This window comes from Lepisosteus platostomus, chromosome 8 (assembly GCF_059453375.1).
Source record: "Lepisosteus platostomus isolate fLepPlt1 chromosome 8, fLepPlt1.hap1, whole genome shotgun sequence".
Classification (NCBI taxonomy): Eukaryota; Metazoa; Chordata; class Actinopteri; order Semionotiformes; family Lepisosteidae; genus Lepisosteus; species Lepisosteus platostomus.
This window is the reverse complement of record NC_142618.1, coordinates 16,219,807-16,232,780: the sequence shown is the minus strand read 5'-3', so window position 1 is coordinate 16,232,780 and position 12,974 is coordinate 16,219,807. Positions and strand designations below refer to the sequence as shown.

The following is a 12,974-nucleotide window of genomic DNA, read 5'->3' as shown; positions in this document are numbered from 1 at the left end:
CTATAGTAAGACAAGGGGCTGTAAACACGCTGGTTTAAAAATTATAAGATATAACATAATACAGACAAACTAGTGTATAATATATAATATGTACATACTGTGGCACACTGTGTTGTGTGTCAGTGTGTGTTGTCTATCAGTGTGTGAGTGGCTTTTTGTCAGTGTGTGTTGTCTGTCAGTTTGTGAGCTGCTGCGTGCCAGTGTGTGTTGTCTGTCAGTTTGTGAGTTCCTGTCTGTGTTGTGTGTCAGTGTGTCAGTTGCTGTGTGACAGTGTGTTGTCTGTCAGTTTGTGAGTTGCTGTGTGTCAGTGTGTTGTCTGTCAGTTTGTGAGTTGCTGTGTGTGTTGTGTGTCAGTGTGTGAGTAGCTATGTGTCACTGTGTTGTCTGTCAGTTTGTGAGTTGCTGTGTCTGTTGTGTGTCAGTATGTGAGTAGCTGTGTGTCACTGTGTTGTCTGTCAGTTTGTGAGTTGCTGTGTGACAGTGTGTTGTCTGTCAGTTTGTGAGTTGCTGTGTGTCAGTGTGTTGTCTGTCAGTTTGTGAGCTGCTGCGTGCCAGTGTGTGTTTTCTGTCAGTTTGTGAGTTGCTGTGTGTGTTGTGTGTCAGTGTGTCAGTTGCTGTGTGACGGTGTGTTGTCTGTCAGTTTGTGAGTTGCTGTGTGTGTTGTGTGTCAGTGTGTCAGTTGCTGTGTGACAGTGTGTTGTCTGTCAGTTTGTGAGCTGCTGCGTGCCAGTGTGTGTTGTCTGTCGGTTTGTGAGTTGCTGTGTGTGTTGTGTGTCAGTGTGTCAGGTGCTGTGTGACAGTGTGTTGTCTGTCAGTTTGTGAGTTGCTGTGTGACAGTGTGTTGTCTGTCAGTTTGTGAGTTGCTGTGTGTCAGTGTGTTGTCTGTCAGTTTATGAGCTGCTGCGTGCCAGTGTGTGTTGTCTGTCAGTTTGTGAGTTGCTGTGTGTGTTGTGTGTCAGTGTGTCAGTTGCTGTGTGACAGTGTGTTGTCTGTCAGTTTGTGAGTTGCTGTGTGACAGTGTGTTGTCTGTTAGTTTGTGAGCTGCTGCGTGCCAGTGTGTGTTGTCTGTCAGTTTGTGAGTCCCTGTGTGACAGTGTGTGTTGTCTGTTTGTTTGTGAGTTGCTGTGTGTGTTGTCTCTTGGTGTAGAGTTTCAGAGACAGCAGCTGCTATGTGAAGACCTGTGTGTCTATTTTGGGATTCCTGCCTGGTCTCTGTGACCTTTATTATCACAGAGGGAGAGAGAGGAGCACACTGGCGATGTGGCACTGAGAGAGCGTCTGGAAACAGAGGGAGGAATCGCTGAAGGAGTCAGACAGAGACCCGGAGGCTGAGGTTTCTTGCTTACGGAGTAGCCTGCACTATTCACAGTGGGTTTTAATTAGTCAGTTAATGAATTGTGATTTGAAAATGGACTCACCAGGTGTGGACAGAGACACAAGGGAGCCTACAGCACCTGCTCAGGAGGATTCAGAGAGCTTGGAACTGACCAACCAGTCTGAAGAGAACCGGGACAAGGTCACTTATCTTTACTGTCACCTTCATCATCCTCACCATTCGTATTACGCTGTGTATGTTGTCATTATAATCTGTCTGTCTCTGTGTTGTTCTCCACACAGGAGGAAAGTGGAGCTGGAGAAGGAGGTGTGTCCACAAAGCTGGAAGATGGGGATGTGGTCGTGAGAGGAGCTTCTTCTGAAGACAAAGAGGAGGTTGAGGAGTCCCCAGAAGAAACGGTGTCCCTAGGAGGAGAAGGTGAGGCTGTGAATAGCCAAGACTCTGAAGAACATGTGGATGAAAAAGAGGAAGGGATCTGCACACCGGAGCGTGAGTCTAGTGTCCATCAAGATCTGCCTTCCTCACAAGAGCACAGTGCCGGCGAGGGCAAGGTGACGCCCACAGCAGACACAGCCATGAGCGCGGCCAGCGGAGGGAGTGAGACTCCAGAAGAAGGGGAGGTGCCTTCGGAGCGCGTGACCACGCCCACTTCAGACTCAGCAGTGGCTTCGGTCAGTGGAAGGGGCGTGGCTCAAGGCGAAGAGGAGGTACCCTGTGAGCTCAAGGCCACGCCTACATCAGACACAGATGGGGTCTCAGTCAGTGGAGGGGGCGTGGCTCAGGGGGAAGAGGAGGTACCCTGTGAGCTCAAGGCCACACCTACATCAGACACAGATGGGGTCTCAGTCAGTGGAGGGGGCGTGGCTCAGGGGGAAGGGGAAGTACCCCCGGAGGAGATGGCAACACCTACAACAGAGATGGCTGTGGCTTTGGTCCGTGGAAAGGGCGGGGCTACGGATGAAGGGGAGGTACCCTCGGAGCACATGGCCACTCCTACAACAGACACAGCTGTGGCTGCGGTCAGTGGAAAGGGCGGGGTTACGGGTGAAGGGGAGGTACCCTCGGAGCACATGGCCCCTCCTACAACAGACACAGCTGTGGCTGTGGTCAGTGGAAAGGGCGGGGCTACGGATGAAGGGGAGGTACCCTCGGAGCACATGGCCACTCCTACAACAGACACAGCTGTGGCTGCGGTCAGTGGAAAGGGCGGGGTTACGGGTGAAGGGGAGGTACCCTCGGAGCACATGGCCACTCCTACAACAGACACAGCTGTGGCTTCGGTCAGTGGAAAGGGCAGGGCTCCGGAGAAAGGCGACACTGCAGGACAGCAGGGGGCCAGACATGTCGCTGAAGAAGAGAAGCATGCTGGGAAGAGGGGGGAGGGGCCAAGGAAGAAGAAGAGTGCGCCCATCACCCCAAAGTCTTCCAGCTCCCCAAGCTCTGTCTCACTCCCTCGTTCCAGAACAGCCCCTCGATCCTCTGCGGGAGGGACGAAGAAGGACATCCTGGCCAAGTTCCAGCAGAGCTGCCCCGAGTGAGTCTGTCTGACTGTGCCACTGTGCTCGGATCCTGTAGGGTCTGTCGTGTGTGAGCAGCTGTCTGATCACCGAGGACTGACTGCTCTCAGGGCAGCATTCATGTACTGTCTCTGTACCCTTTACACTGACTACACACACATGAGCATGTAGTAACTACTGCACTAATATATACACAGCAATCAAGCCATTCTTACAAGGGAGGAGTACCTGTATCAATATAAGACATGTGTCAGTATCTGAGTGTGTCATTGTGTCAGAATGGCAGTGTGTCAGTTTGTCTCAGAGTGTATCAGTGTGTCAGTGTTTCTCAGAGTGTCAGTGTGTCACTGTCTCAGTGTGTCTTGGGACAGTAACTTGTCAATGGGTCAGTGCACTGTCCCTGTGCCAAGTCACCTCACGAGCCACAGGAGGAGAGGCTGGCCTGTTACTTCAGTGGGTCAGTAAGATTGGGAGCTGTTGCGATTCTGGGAGGTGTGGGAATTCTGGGATTTAGATTTGTAAATTTGAATTCTCTGTTATTTGTTACAGTACAGTAGGAAGTACACCTCTGTCTCTGTTTCTCTCCGCTGGCAGTGGGAGCACAGCCTGTCCTCTCTGGACAGCCAGTTTCTAGTCCAGCCTGTGGTCACTGAGCCTGTCCTCTCTGGACAGCCAGGTCTGTCTGTGTCTAGTTTCTATGGCCAGGCTGTGGTCACTGAGCCTGTCCTCTCTGGACAGCCAGGCCTGTCTGTGTCTAGTTTCTATGTCCAGGCTGTGGTCACTGAGCCTGTACTTCCTCAGGGTCTGTTTCTTTTCCCTCTTTCTTATCTTGGTCAAATACTCGACTAGTGTGTATTGTCTGTTTAGGGTTCTGTAGCATTCCAGTCTATGTTGTGTTTGTGTGTGTGTGTCCCAGTGTGTGATATATTGCTGTTTGATCTGTGCTGTGATGTGGTTGAGTCTGAGTTGTGGTGCTCTAGCAGGGCTGTCCTGAGGCTGGCTGGTGTCGGTGTGGCTCAGGTCAGTGAGCCTCAGGACCAGCTGGCTCAGGGGGATCTTTGCTGGGCTCAGCTCTTGGCTCAGCAGGGCCTTCTGATTTTGGTCGCTGTTTTTTAGGTGTAGCCAATACTTTATTACTCTATTCTGTATGTTTATCAATAATGGGTATTGGCCTAATTCAGTCCTGCACGCACTGTGTCTGACACCTGCCTGCCCCCTCCTGGCAGATCAGAGCACTGCAGCACAGCCTCCACTTGTATTGGACTCAAGGTCGTCAGGAAGCTGACGTTTCTGAGGAGTGAAATGCTGTTGAAAGGGAACTTCCAAAAAGACAGCAGCTCTAGAACACCATTCTTCATGGGCCATCCTGGGCTTTCGATTACTGGGTTTTAGATGATTGCTATGTGTCCTGTTCAATGTCATCAGCACTCCCAGAGTGTCAGAGTGCACCATACGCATCATTCTCTCTCTCTGTCTCTCACTCAGGGGGCCTGTTATCCCCAACTTCAAAGTTCAGAGGTCGCGCAGGGCAGGTGTGTCTGACGGGTCATCTGTGAAGCAGCGCCTCCTGCAGTGGTGCCGCAAGAGGACCGCGGGATACCCGGTAACAATAACAAGAGTAACGAGCTGTGTGAGCAGAGTGTCAGGCAGTGGACACGTTACTACAGTGTACACGGTTCTTCGCAGCCAGATTTAATCAGAACGGGACAATATATGGGGGTGCTGTCAGGGCTCTGGACTGCAGGGCTGTGGAGCATGGGGCACCCAGTATCTTGTCTGAACCCCTCTCTGGGCTGGATCCTCCCACAACCCCCCTGGTGTCTTGGCTGCCCTGATCTGTGTGCAGTGGGGCTGCTATGTGTCACTTCACTGGGTGAAGTCCAGTACCCCAGATCACCCACAACCCCCCTGGTGCAGCAGTTTCTCTCGGCTGCCCTGATCTGTGAGCAGTGGAGCTGCTGTGTGTCACTTCACTGGGTGAAGTCCAGTACTCCAGATCACCCATAACCCCCCTGATCTGTGCGTAGAAGGGCTGTACTACAAGGGGAGGAAGTGGTTGCCAGGTATGACTGTTTATCTATAAGGATGTGCAGTATGTGTGGCAGCTCAGCTATGCTGGTGTCTTTCCTCTCAGGGAGTGTCCATAGAGAACTACTCCTCCTCCTGGTCTGATGGGCTGGCGTTCTGTGCTCTTGTCCACCACTTCTTCCCTCACGCCTTCGACTTCTCTTCTCTGAGGGCTGAGGACAGAGAGAGAAACTTCAGCCTGGCCTTTACCACTGCAGAGTGAGTCTGCCTTCAGGCTCCCTGTGTGATGACCTGCCTCTACATTAACAGTATCTGTGTGATGACCTGGCTGTCTCTGCACTGACAGTCTCTGTGTGATGATGACCTGTCTGTTTCTTCACTGCCAGTCTCTGTGTGATGACTGGTCTGTCTCTTCACTCCCAGTCTCTGTGTGATAATGACCTGTCTGTCTCTTCACTGCCAGTCTCTGTGTGATGACCTGTCTGTCTCTTCACTCCCAGTCTCTGTGTGATGACTGGTCTGTCTCTTCACTCCCAGTCTCTGTGTGATGACTGGTCTGTCTCTTCACTGCCAGTCTCTGTGTGATGACCGGTCTGTCTCTTCACTCCCAGTCTCTGTGTGATGACTGGTCTGTCTCTTCACTCCCAGTCTCTGTGTGATGATGACCTGTCTGTCTCTTCACTGCCAGTCTCTGTGTGATGACTGGTCTGTCTCTGCAGTCTCTGTGTGATAATGACCTGTCTGTCTCTTCACTCCCAGTCTCTGTGTGATAATGACCTGTCTGTCTCTTCACTGCCAGTCTCTGTGTGATGACTGGTCTGTCTCTGCAGTCTCTGTGTGATAATGACCTGTCTGTCTCTTCACTCCCAGTCTCTGTGTGATAATGACCTGTCTGTCTCTTCACTCCCAGTCTCTGTGTGATGACCTGTCTGTCTCTTCACTCCCAGTCTCTGTGTGATGACTGGTCTGTCTCTTCACTCCCAGTCTCTGTGTGATGACTGGTCTGTCTCTTCACTCCCAGTCTCTGTGTGATAATGACCTGTCTGTCTCTTCACTCCCAGTCTCTGTGTGATGACTGGTCTGTCTCTTCACTCCCAGTCTCTGTGTGATAATGACCTGTCTGTCTCTTCACTCCCAGTCTCTGTGTGATGACTGGTCTGTCTCTTCACTCCCAGTCTCTGTGTGATGATGACCTGTCTGTCTCTTCACTGACAGTCTGTGTTTCTCAGGCAGGAGGCTGGCTGCGATCAGCTGCTGGATGTGTCAGACATGCTGCTGATGGGAAACAGACCTGACCCCCTGTGTGTCTTCACATACTTGCAGTCACTGTACAACCAGTGTACAAGAGCAGAGAGGGAGAGGAAGGAGAAGGACTCAGCCAGAGAAGGAGAGACCACAGGAAATACCAAGGAAGATAAGGAGGAGGGGAGAGGAGAGAGTAACACAGAGTCCGGAGAGACCACAGGACAGAGAGAGGGAGAGGGACAGGAGGGTGGGACAGAGAGGGAGACAGAGGGCGAGACAGAGGGACAAGAGAGTAGTACAGGGAGGGGAGACAGGGAGACAGAGACAGGAGACTGTGACACAGGAGACAGAGGGAGAGAAGACTAACAGAGAGAGAAGAGACAGTGGGACAGAGATAAGAGACAGAGGGAGAGGAGACAGACGAAGAGGAGACTAACAGAGAGAGGAGATACAGTGGGACAGAGACAGGAGACAGTGAGACAGGAGACAGAGGGAGAGGAGACTAACAGAGAGTGGACAGACAGTGGGACAGAGACAGGAGACAGTGACACAGGAGACAGAGGGAGAGGAGACTAACAGAGAGTGGACAGACAGTGGGACAGAGACAGGAGACAGTGACACAGGAGACAGAGGGAGAGGAGACTAACAGAGAGTGGACAGACAGTGGGACAGAGACAGGAGACTGACATAGGAGACAGAGGGAGAGGAGACTAACAGAGAGTGGACAGACAGTGGGACAGAGACAGGAGACAGTGACACAGGAGACAGAGGGAGAGGAGAGAGCAGCAGAGGGAGGAAAGACAGGGTACACACAAAAACAAGGAAGGTAACTAATGAGAAGAGACTCTTAAGCCTAAAATGTGTGCCGGTTTAGTAGCTGAGTAAGTGAATCTCGCTTGCCTGGCTTGGAAGATGTTTCATACACCCACACCTCTTTGTGTAAAGATACATTTCCTATTCTCCATATAAATGAATTCCCTTCTAGTTCCATTTGTGACCCTGTGTCTTTGTTTCAGAACATAGTGTGAAATACTCCTCTGGGTTATTCATATTGATCCCTTACAATCTTATATTCTTCAATTAAAATCTCCTCTCACCCTCCTCTGTTCTGGACTAAAGAGCTTTAACTCCTTTAACCTGAGATCAGGTCTGCCGACTGAAACTGAGTCCAATGATCTGAAAGAGGTGTAGGTGTTGCGAAGCTGGAACATGAGTTAAAACCCACAGTGGCGCAGTGGACAGCATTGCTGCCTTGCAGAGGTGGGGCCCTGGGTTTGATTCCTGGGGTGCTGTTTGTGTGGAGTTTGTATGTTCTCCCTGTGGGTTTTCTCTGGGTGCTCCAGTTTCCTCGCACAGTCCAAAGACATGCTGGTGGATGAATGGGCTACTGGGACAACTGGCCCTGGTGTGAGTGTGTGTGTGGCACATTGCTTGCTGGGATAGGCTCTGGCTCCCCCACGACCCTGAATTGGATGAAGCAGCTAGGAGATGGATGGGTAGACTTGTTTATAGAATCACAAGTATTCTGGAGCATTCTGTTTGTTGTTTATTGCTTCCCCACATAAAAAACACGGTCTCAAATATGGCAGTCCATTTAGCCTGTTTGGTGGTTGAGGATGTCATCCTGGTGTTTCTTGAAAGAAGCCAGGGTATTGGCTACAACACCACTTGTCCCACACTCCCACCACTCTTTTTGTTTAAATACAGGACTTAACTCCCTTCAGACTATAGACTGAGTTCCTTCAGCCTGTCAGTGTGGGAAACTCCCTTCAGACTGAAGAGACTGAGTTCCTTCAGCCTGTGAGTGTGGAAATTCCCTTCAGACTGAAGAGACTCAGTTCCTTCAGCCTGTGAGTGTGGGAAACTCCCTTCAGACTAAAGATACTCAGTTCCTTCAGCCTGTCAGTGTGGGACCCTCCCTTCAGGCTAAAGAGACTCAGTTCCTTCTGTCTGTTAGTGTGGGAGACTCATGTTGCTCATGTCTGGACTGACTCTAGATAACAATATCTTGGGTATAACATGGTGACTAAAATTGTACACAGTATTGTAAATGACACTTTACTGCTGTGTTACACGGTTTCAGCACAATGCTTTTTGTCTTCTGTGACCACATCACATTGAGACTGAGCTGTCTGAGTCTTGAAAGACGAGTTGAGTGGGATTGGGAGGGAAAGAAAGACATTCTGAAAGTGAAAGCCCCAGGGAGACAGGAATGCCTGCTCCCTCAGTCACTCTGTGTGTTTGATCAGAGTCTCTGCCAGTTCCAGACTCCTGATTTCTTGTAACAGTGCCGCACGGCTCCAAGACAAACAGCACCAATCCTGGACTCTGTCCTCACTGTGAGCGCATTGGCCTCCTCATGTCTGTGGTGAAACTCATGTCCTGCTGCTTTCTGGTGTCGACAGTGAAACTCATATCCTCCTCTGTCTCACTGTGTCCTTCTCCTCTGTCTCACTCCATCCTCTTCCTCTGTCTCACTGCGTCCTTCTCCTCCTCTGTCTCACTGTGTCCTTCTCCTCTGTCTCACTCCATCCTCTTCCTCTCACTGTGTCTTTCTCCTCCTCTGTCTCACAGTGTCTTTCTCCTGTGTCTCACTGTGTCCTTCTCCTCCTCTCTCTCACTGTGTCTTTCTCCTGTGTCTCACAGTGTCCTTCTCCTCCTCTGTCTCACTGTGTCTTTCTCCTGTGTCTCACTGTGTCCTTCTCCTCTGTCTCACTGTGTCCTTCTCCTCTGTCTCACTCTGTCCTTCTCCTCCTCTGTCTCATGTGTCCTTCTCCTCCTCTGTCTCACTGTGTCCTTCTCCTCTGTCTCACTGTGTCCTTCTCCTCCTCTGTCTCACAGTGTCTTTCTCCTGTGTCTCACTGTGTCCTTCTCCTCCTCTGTCTCACTGTGTCCTTCTCCTGTGTCTCACTGTGTCCTTCTCCTCCTCTGTCTCACTGTGTCCTTCTCCTATGTCTCACTGTGTCCTTCTCCTCCTCTGTCTCACTGTGTCCTTCTCCTCCTCTGTCTCACAGTGTCTTTCTCCTGTGTCTCACTGTGTCCTTCTCCTCCTCTGTCTCACTGTGTCTTTCTCCTGTGTCTCACTGTGTCCTTCTCCTCTGTCTCACTGTGTCCTTCTCCTCTGTCTCACTGTGTCCTTCTCCTCTGTCTCACTCCATCCTTCTCTTCCTCTGTCTCACTGTGTCCTTCTCCTCCTCTGTCTCACTGTGTCTTTCTCCTCTGTCTCACTGTGTCCTTCTCCTCCTCTGTCTCACAGTGTCTTTCTCCTCTGTCTCACTGTGTCCTTCTCCTCCTCTGTCTCACAGTGTATTTCTCCTGTGTCTCACTGTGTCCTTCTCCTCCTCTGTCTCACTGTGTCCTCCTGTGTCTCACTGTGTCTTTCTCCTCCTCTGTCTCACTGTGTCCTTCTCCTATGTCTCACTGTGTCTTTCTCTTCCTATGTCTCACTGTGTCCTTCTCCTCCTCTGTCTCACTGTGTCCTTCTCCTCTGTCTCACTGTTTCTTTCTCCTCCTCTGTCTCACAGTGTCTTTCTCCTCTGTCTCACTGTGTCCTTCTCCTCCTCTGTCTCACAGTGTATTTCTCCTGTGTCTCACTGTGTCCTTCTCCTCCTCTGTCTCACAGTGTATTTCTCCTGTGTCTCACTGTGTCCTTCTCCTCCTCTGTCTCACAGTGTATTTCTCCTGTGTCTCACTGTGTCCTTCTCCTCCTCTGTCTCACAGTGTATTTCTCCTGTGTCTCACTGTGTCTTTCTCCTCCTCTGTCTCACTGTGTCCTTCTCCTATGTCTCACTGTTTCTTTCTCCTCCTCTGTCTCACTGTGTCCTTCTCCTCTGTCTCACTGTGCCCTTCGCCTTCTCAACTGACCTCCCTTGAGGTCTCTTTGCTGTTTGTTGTGCCTCCCATCTCCTGTAGGGCCTGTGTCTTCCCTTTTACACCTGATGCACCTCTGTGCAGTGCAGTGTATTAGAAAGAGGTTGAATGCCATCAGCCAATGATCTTGCAGATCTTAAAGACTCTTACAGACCTCAGCATTCAAAAATATTTGGACAGCGAAGTCAAAACTATTATGTTTGTTTTATAGCCACAATATACATTCACAAGCAAATAATACTTTGAGTATAAATTAGTGATTTCATGTCATGTAAATATGTATTGTTAGACATACAGTAGATGTTAGGTCAGGTAAGTAAAAAGTCACCATTTATAATATTTAGAAAAGCAAGATCTTGCCTAATCAGCTTGTTGGAAGTCTAAGATAAAGCACTAATAGATACTTAAAATACATCTGGTGATCTGGTGTATTTCTTTTCTCAGAAGGCTCAATGATACAATTAGTGGAGTCCCACAGGCCTGTGTGCTGGGACCACTTCTCTTCTTAATTATATCAGTAATATAATTAGTGGTGTAGTTAGGGGTCTGTATTAACTACTTACAACCAAATAGGCTGGCTAATTGGTTCCTATTGTGTGTCACCGTTCTTATTTCATGGCTAGTTACCGAGTTACCACTGATTATATAAACCATACCATTGTAGTGTACCTGACAGCCAGTGTCTTGGAAATCACAGGGTTCTTTTTTTCAATTGTTGCAGCTATTTCTGATTTTGTTTGATTTCATACTAGGAGCCCCATAGAGAGCAAATAAAGGAAAGCTGTGGTCCCAGTACCGACCCCTGTGGTTTTCCACTTATTATATCACTGATAGAATTCAGAAGAGCAGTGGTCTCAGTACAGACCCCTGTAGCACTCCACTAACATCATCACATCCTTGATATTATTATTTGGTCCCAGAAGTTCATCCCTATGACTCCACATCCCACCAGCCTTGGTGTAAACTGCCTCCTGTTCACAGCTTTAAATGCTCTCCCCTTTGTATAATAATCACCCTTCTTATCAATAAAGCACCTTTCCAAACCCAAGGACACTGTAGACAGTGATAAAGAAGGAAAAGCGAAAAAATAAAAGACGAGAAAGAGTCTCCTGGAGAGAGTGTAAACATGGAGCCAGATTGTTTAGAGCCTGGAAGGTCAATAACAGGATCTAATATTCCATACTTGACTTAACAGGCAGCCGATGTAGTGACTTCAGTGGAGGAGTGATATGCTGCCAGTGAGCGCTAGAAGTCTAACTGCAGAGTTTTGGACAGCAACTTGTTGAGAAGAGCGTTAGAGAGTAAAGACCGTAGTGTACAGAGTTGGAGAAGTCAAGCCTCTATGTTTAAAGACATGAATCAGGCACTCGGCTTCAGACACTGATGGAGATAATTAGGTCAGTATTTCTAAAGTGAAAAAAAGACGTCTTAATCGAATTTGTCACAGAAGGCTCAAAAGACAGGACAGGATCAAGTGTGACTCCCAGATTCTCGAATACGGGTGACGTATAATAATAATAATTGCTTACACTTATATAGAGCTTTTCTGGACGCTCCACTCAAAGCGCTTTACAGGTAATGGGGATCCCCTCCACCACCACCAGAGTGCAGCCCCACCTGGATGATGTGACAGCAGCCATAGTGCACCAGTACTCTCACCACACACCAGCTCTCAGTGGGGAGGAGAGCAGAGTGATGAAGCCAGTTCAGAGAGGGGGATTATTAGGAGGCCATGATTGGTAAGGGCCAATAGGAAATTTGGCCAGGACGCCGGGGTTACACCCCTACTCTTTTCGAGGAACACCCTGGGATTTTTAACCTCAGTTTTACATCTCATCCGAAAGACGGCGCCTGTTTACAGTATAGTGTCCCCGTCACTATACTGGGGCATTAGGACCCACATGGACTGTAGGGTGAGCACCCCCTGCTGGCCCCACTAACACCTCTTCCAGCAGCAACCTTAGTTTTTCCCAGGAGTCTCCCATCCAGGTACTGACCAGGCTCACACCTGCTGAGCTTCAGTGGGCTGCCAGTTGTGAGTTGCAGGGTGATATGGCTGCTGGCCGCATGAATGGGGAAGCCATCCACCATTATTGTTCCAGCTGACATTAGCGGCCCACCAGGAAGGTGGAATTTGAAGTCAACCAGGGCTTGATGTTATGCAGACAAGAGATCAGAGTATGGAGACTCTATGGGACTCATAGCGTCATCCCGGAACATTAGAAACCTAAATGCTGGATGAATGGGAAACCTGCAGGAAGCACGCAGGGAATAGCCCAGAGCTGCGAGTTACTGGAGCAGGGGTGAGTAGGGAACACACACTCCGGAGAGGACATGCAGGCTGCTTGTGTGACCGTCACGGTTCCACATGGGCTTGTTCCCTCACTGCTCCGCTCTGCCGGTTTGTCCCTCACTGCCTGGGCACGAACCCGGGTCTCCAGCATCACGCAACAGAGAACCAGCCAGCTGAGCTAAAGGAGACCTCCCCCAGCCCGAGCGGCTGAGGTCCCTGTTATGCTCAGGGAGGGCGGTGACGTCACCGCTCTGCCACCAGCTCCGCTACACTTGCTGATTGTCGAGCTGAGTGCATCAAGCACACAGGCAGATATGGTTTAGTGATTAGTGAAGGACACAGGAAAATCCAGTGGTCAGAAGTTAAATCCAATTCCAACGCTTGGCGGACATGAGGAGATAAAGTCTGGGATGATCCAAGATACAGGTTACCAGACAAGCACTGCTAGGGGGTAATCTAGGAATGAGCACTCGAAGGGCTCAGTCGAAAATCAATGACAGCGCCCCGAGCAGAGTCAGAGCAGTGCCAAAATTGCCCTGAATCACCTGGACTGGCAAGATGGTGATTTGCCTCCAGGTGATCCAGGTCTCCTGTCAGTTGGTGTCCATGACAACTGGCAAGGAGTGATGGGTAGGTGGAGGAGAGGCCTGTTGGAATGGTAAGTTAGAAATTGGTCTGTAGTTCA

At 49.9% G+C, this 12,974-nt stretch overlaps 1 protein-coding gene across 3 annotated transcripts; it reads left to right on the top strand.

Annotated features, from left to right (window-relative positions):
* Positions 1-1,207: 1,207 nt before the first annotated feature.
* Positions 1,208-7,110, top strand: smtnl1 (smoothelin-like 1). 3 transcript variants are annotated; one of them, XM_088642644.1, is made up of 6 exons: positions 1,208-1,516; positions 1,618-2,870; positions 4,339-4,483; positions 4,988-5,139; positions 6,111-6,509; positions 6,595-7,110. In XM_088642644.1, exons 1-5 carry the CDS (start codon positions 1,391-1,393, stop codon positions 6,490-6,492), a joined length of 2,058 nt encoding a protein of 685 aa, XP_088498770.1. In that variant the 5' UTR covers positions 1,208-1,390; the 3' UTR covers positions 6,493-6,509; positions 6,595-7,110. The 3 variants fall into 3 exon arrangements, with proteins under 3 accessions (XP_088498770.1, XP_088498769.1, XP_088498771.1); XM_088642643.1 differs by having other exon boundaries at positions 6,111-7,110; XM_088642645.1 differs by having other exon boundaries at positions 1,210-1,516; positions 4,339-4,456; positions 6,111-7,110.
* Positions 7,111-12,974: the final 5,864 nt, after the last annotated feature.

Coding starts and splice junctions, on each gene's coding strand:
- smtnl1 (XM_088642644.1), top strand. CDS start 1,391: ATGAATTGTGATTTGAAAATGGACTCACCAGGTGTGGACAGAGACACA. Junction 4,484..4,987: donor TAACAAGAGTAACGAGCTGT/GTGAGCAGAGTG, acceptor CTTTCCTCTCAG/GGAGTGTCCATAGAGAACTA. Junction 5,140..6,110: donor CTGGCCTTTACCACTGCAGA/GTGAGTCTGCCT, acceptor TGTGTTTCTCAG/GCAGGAGGCTGGCTGCGATC.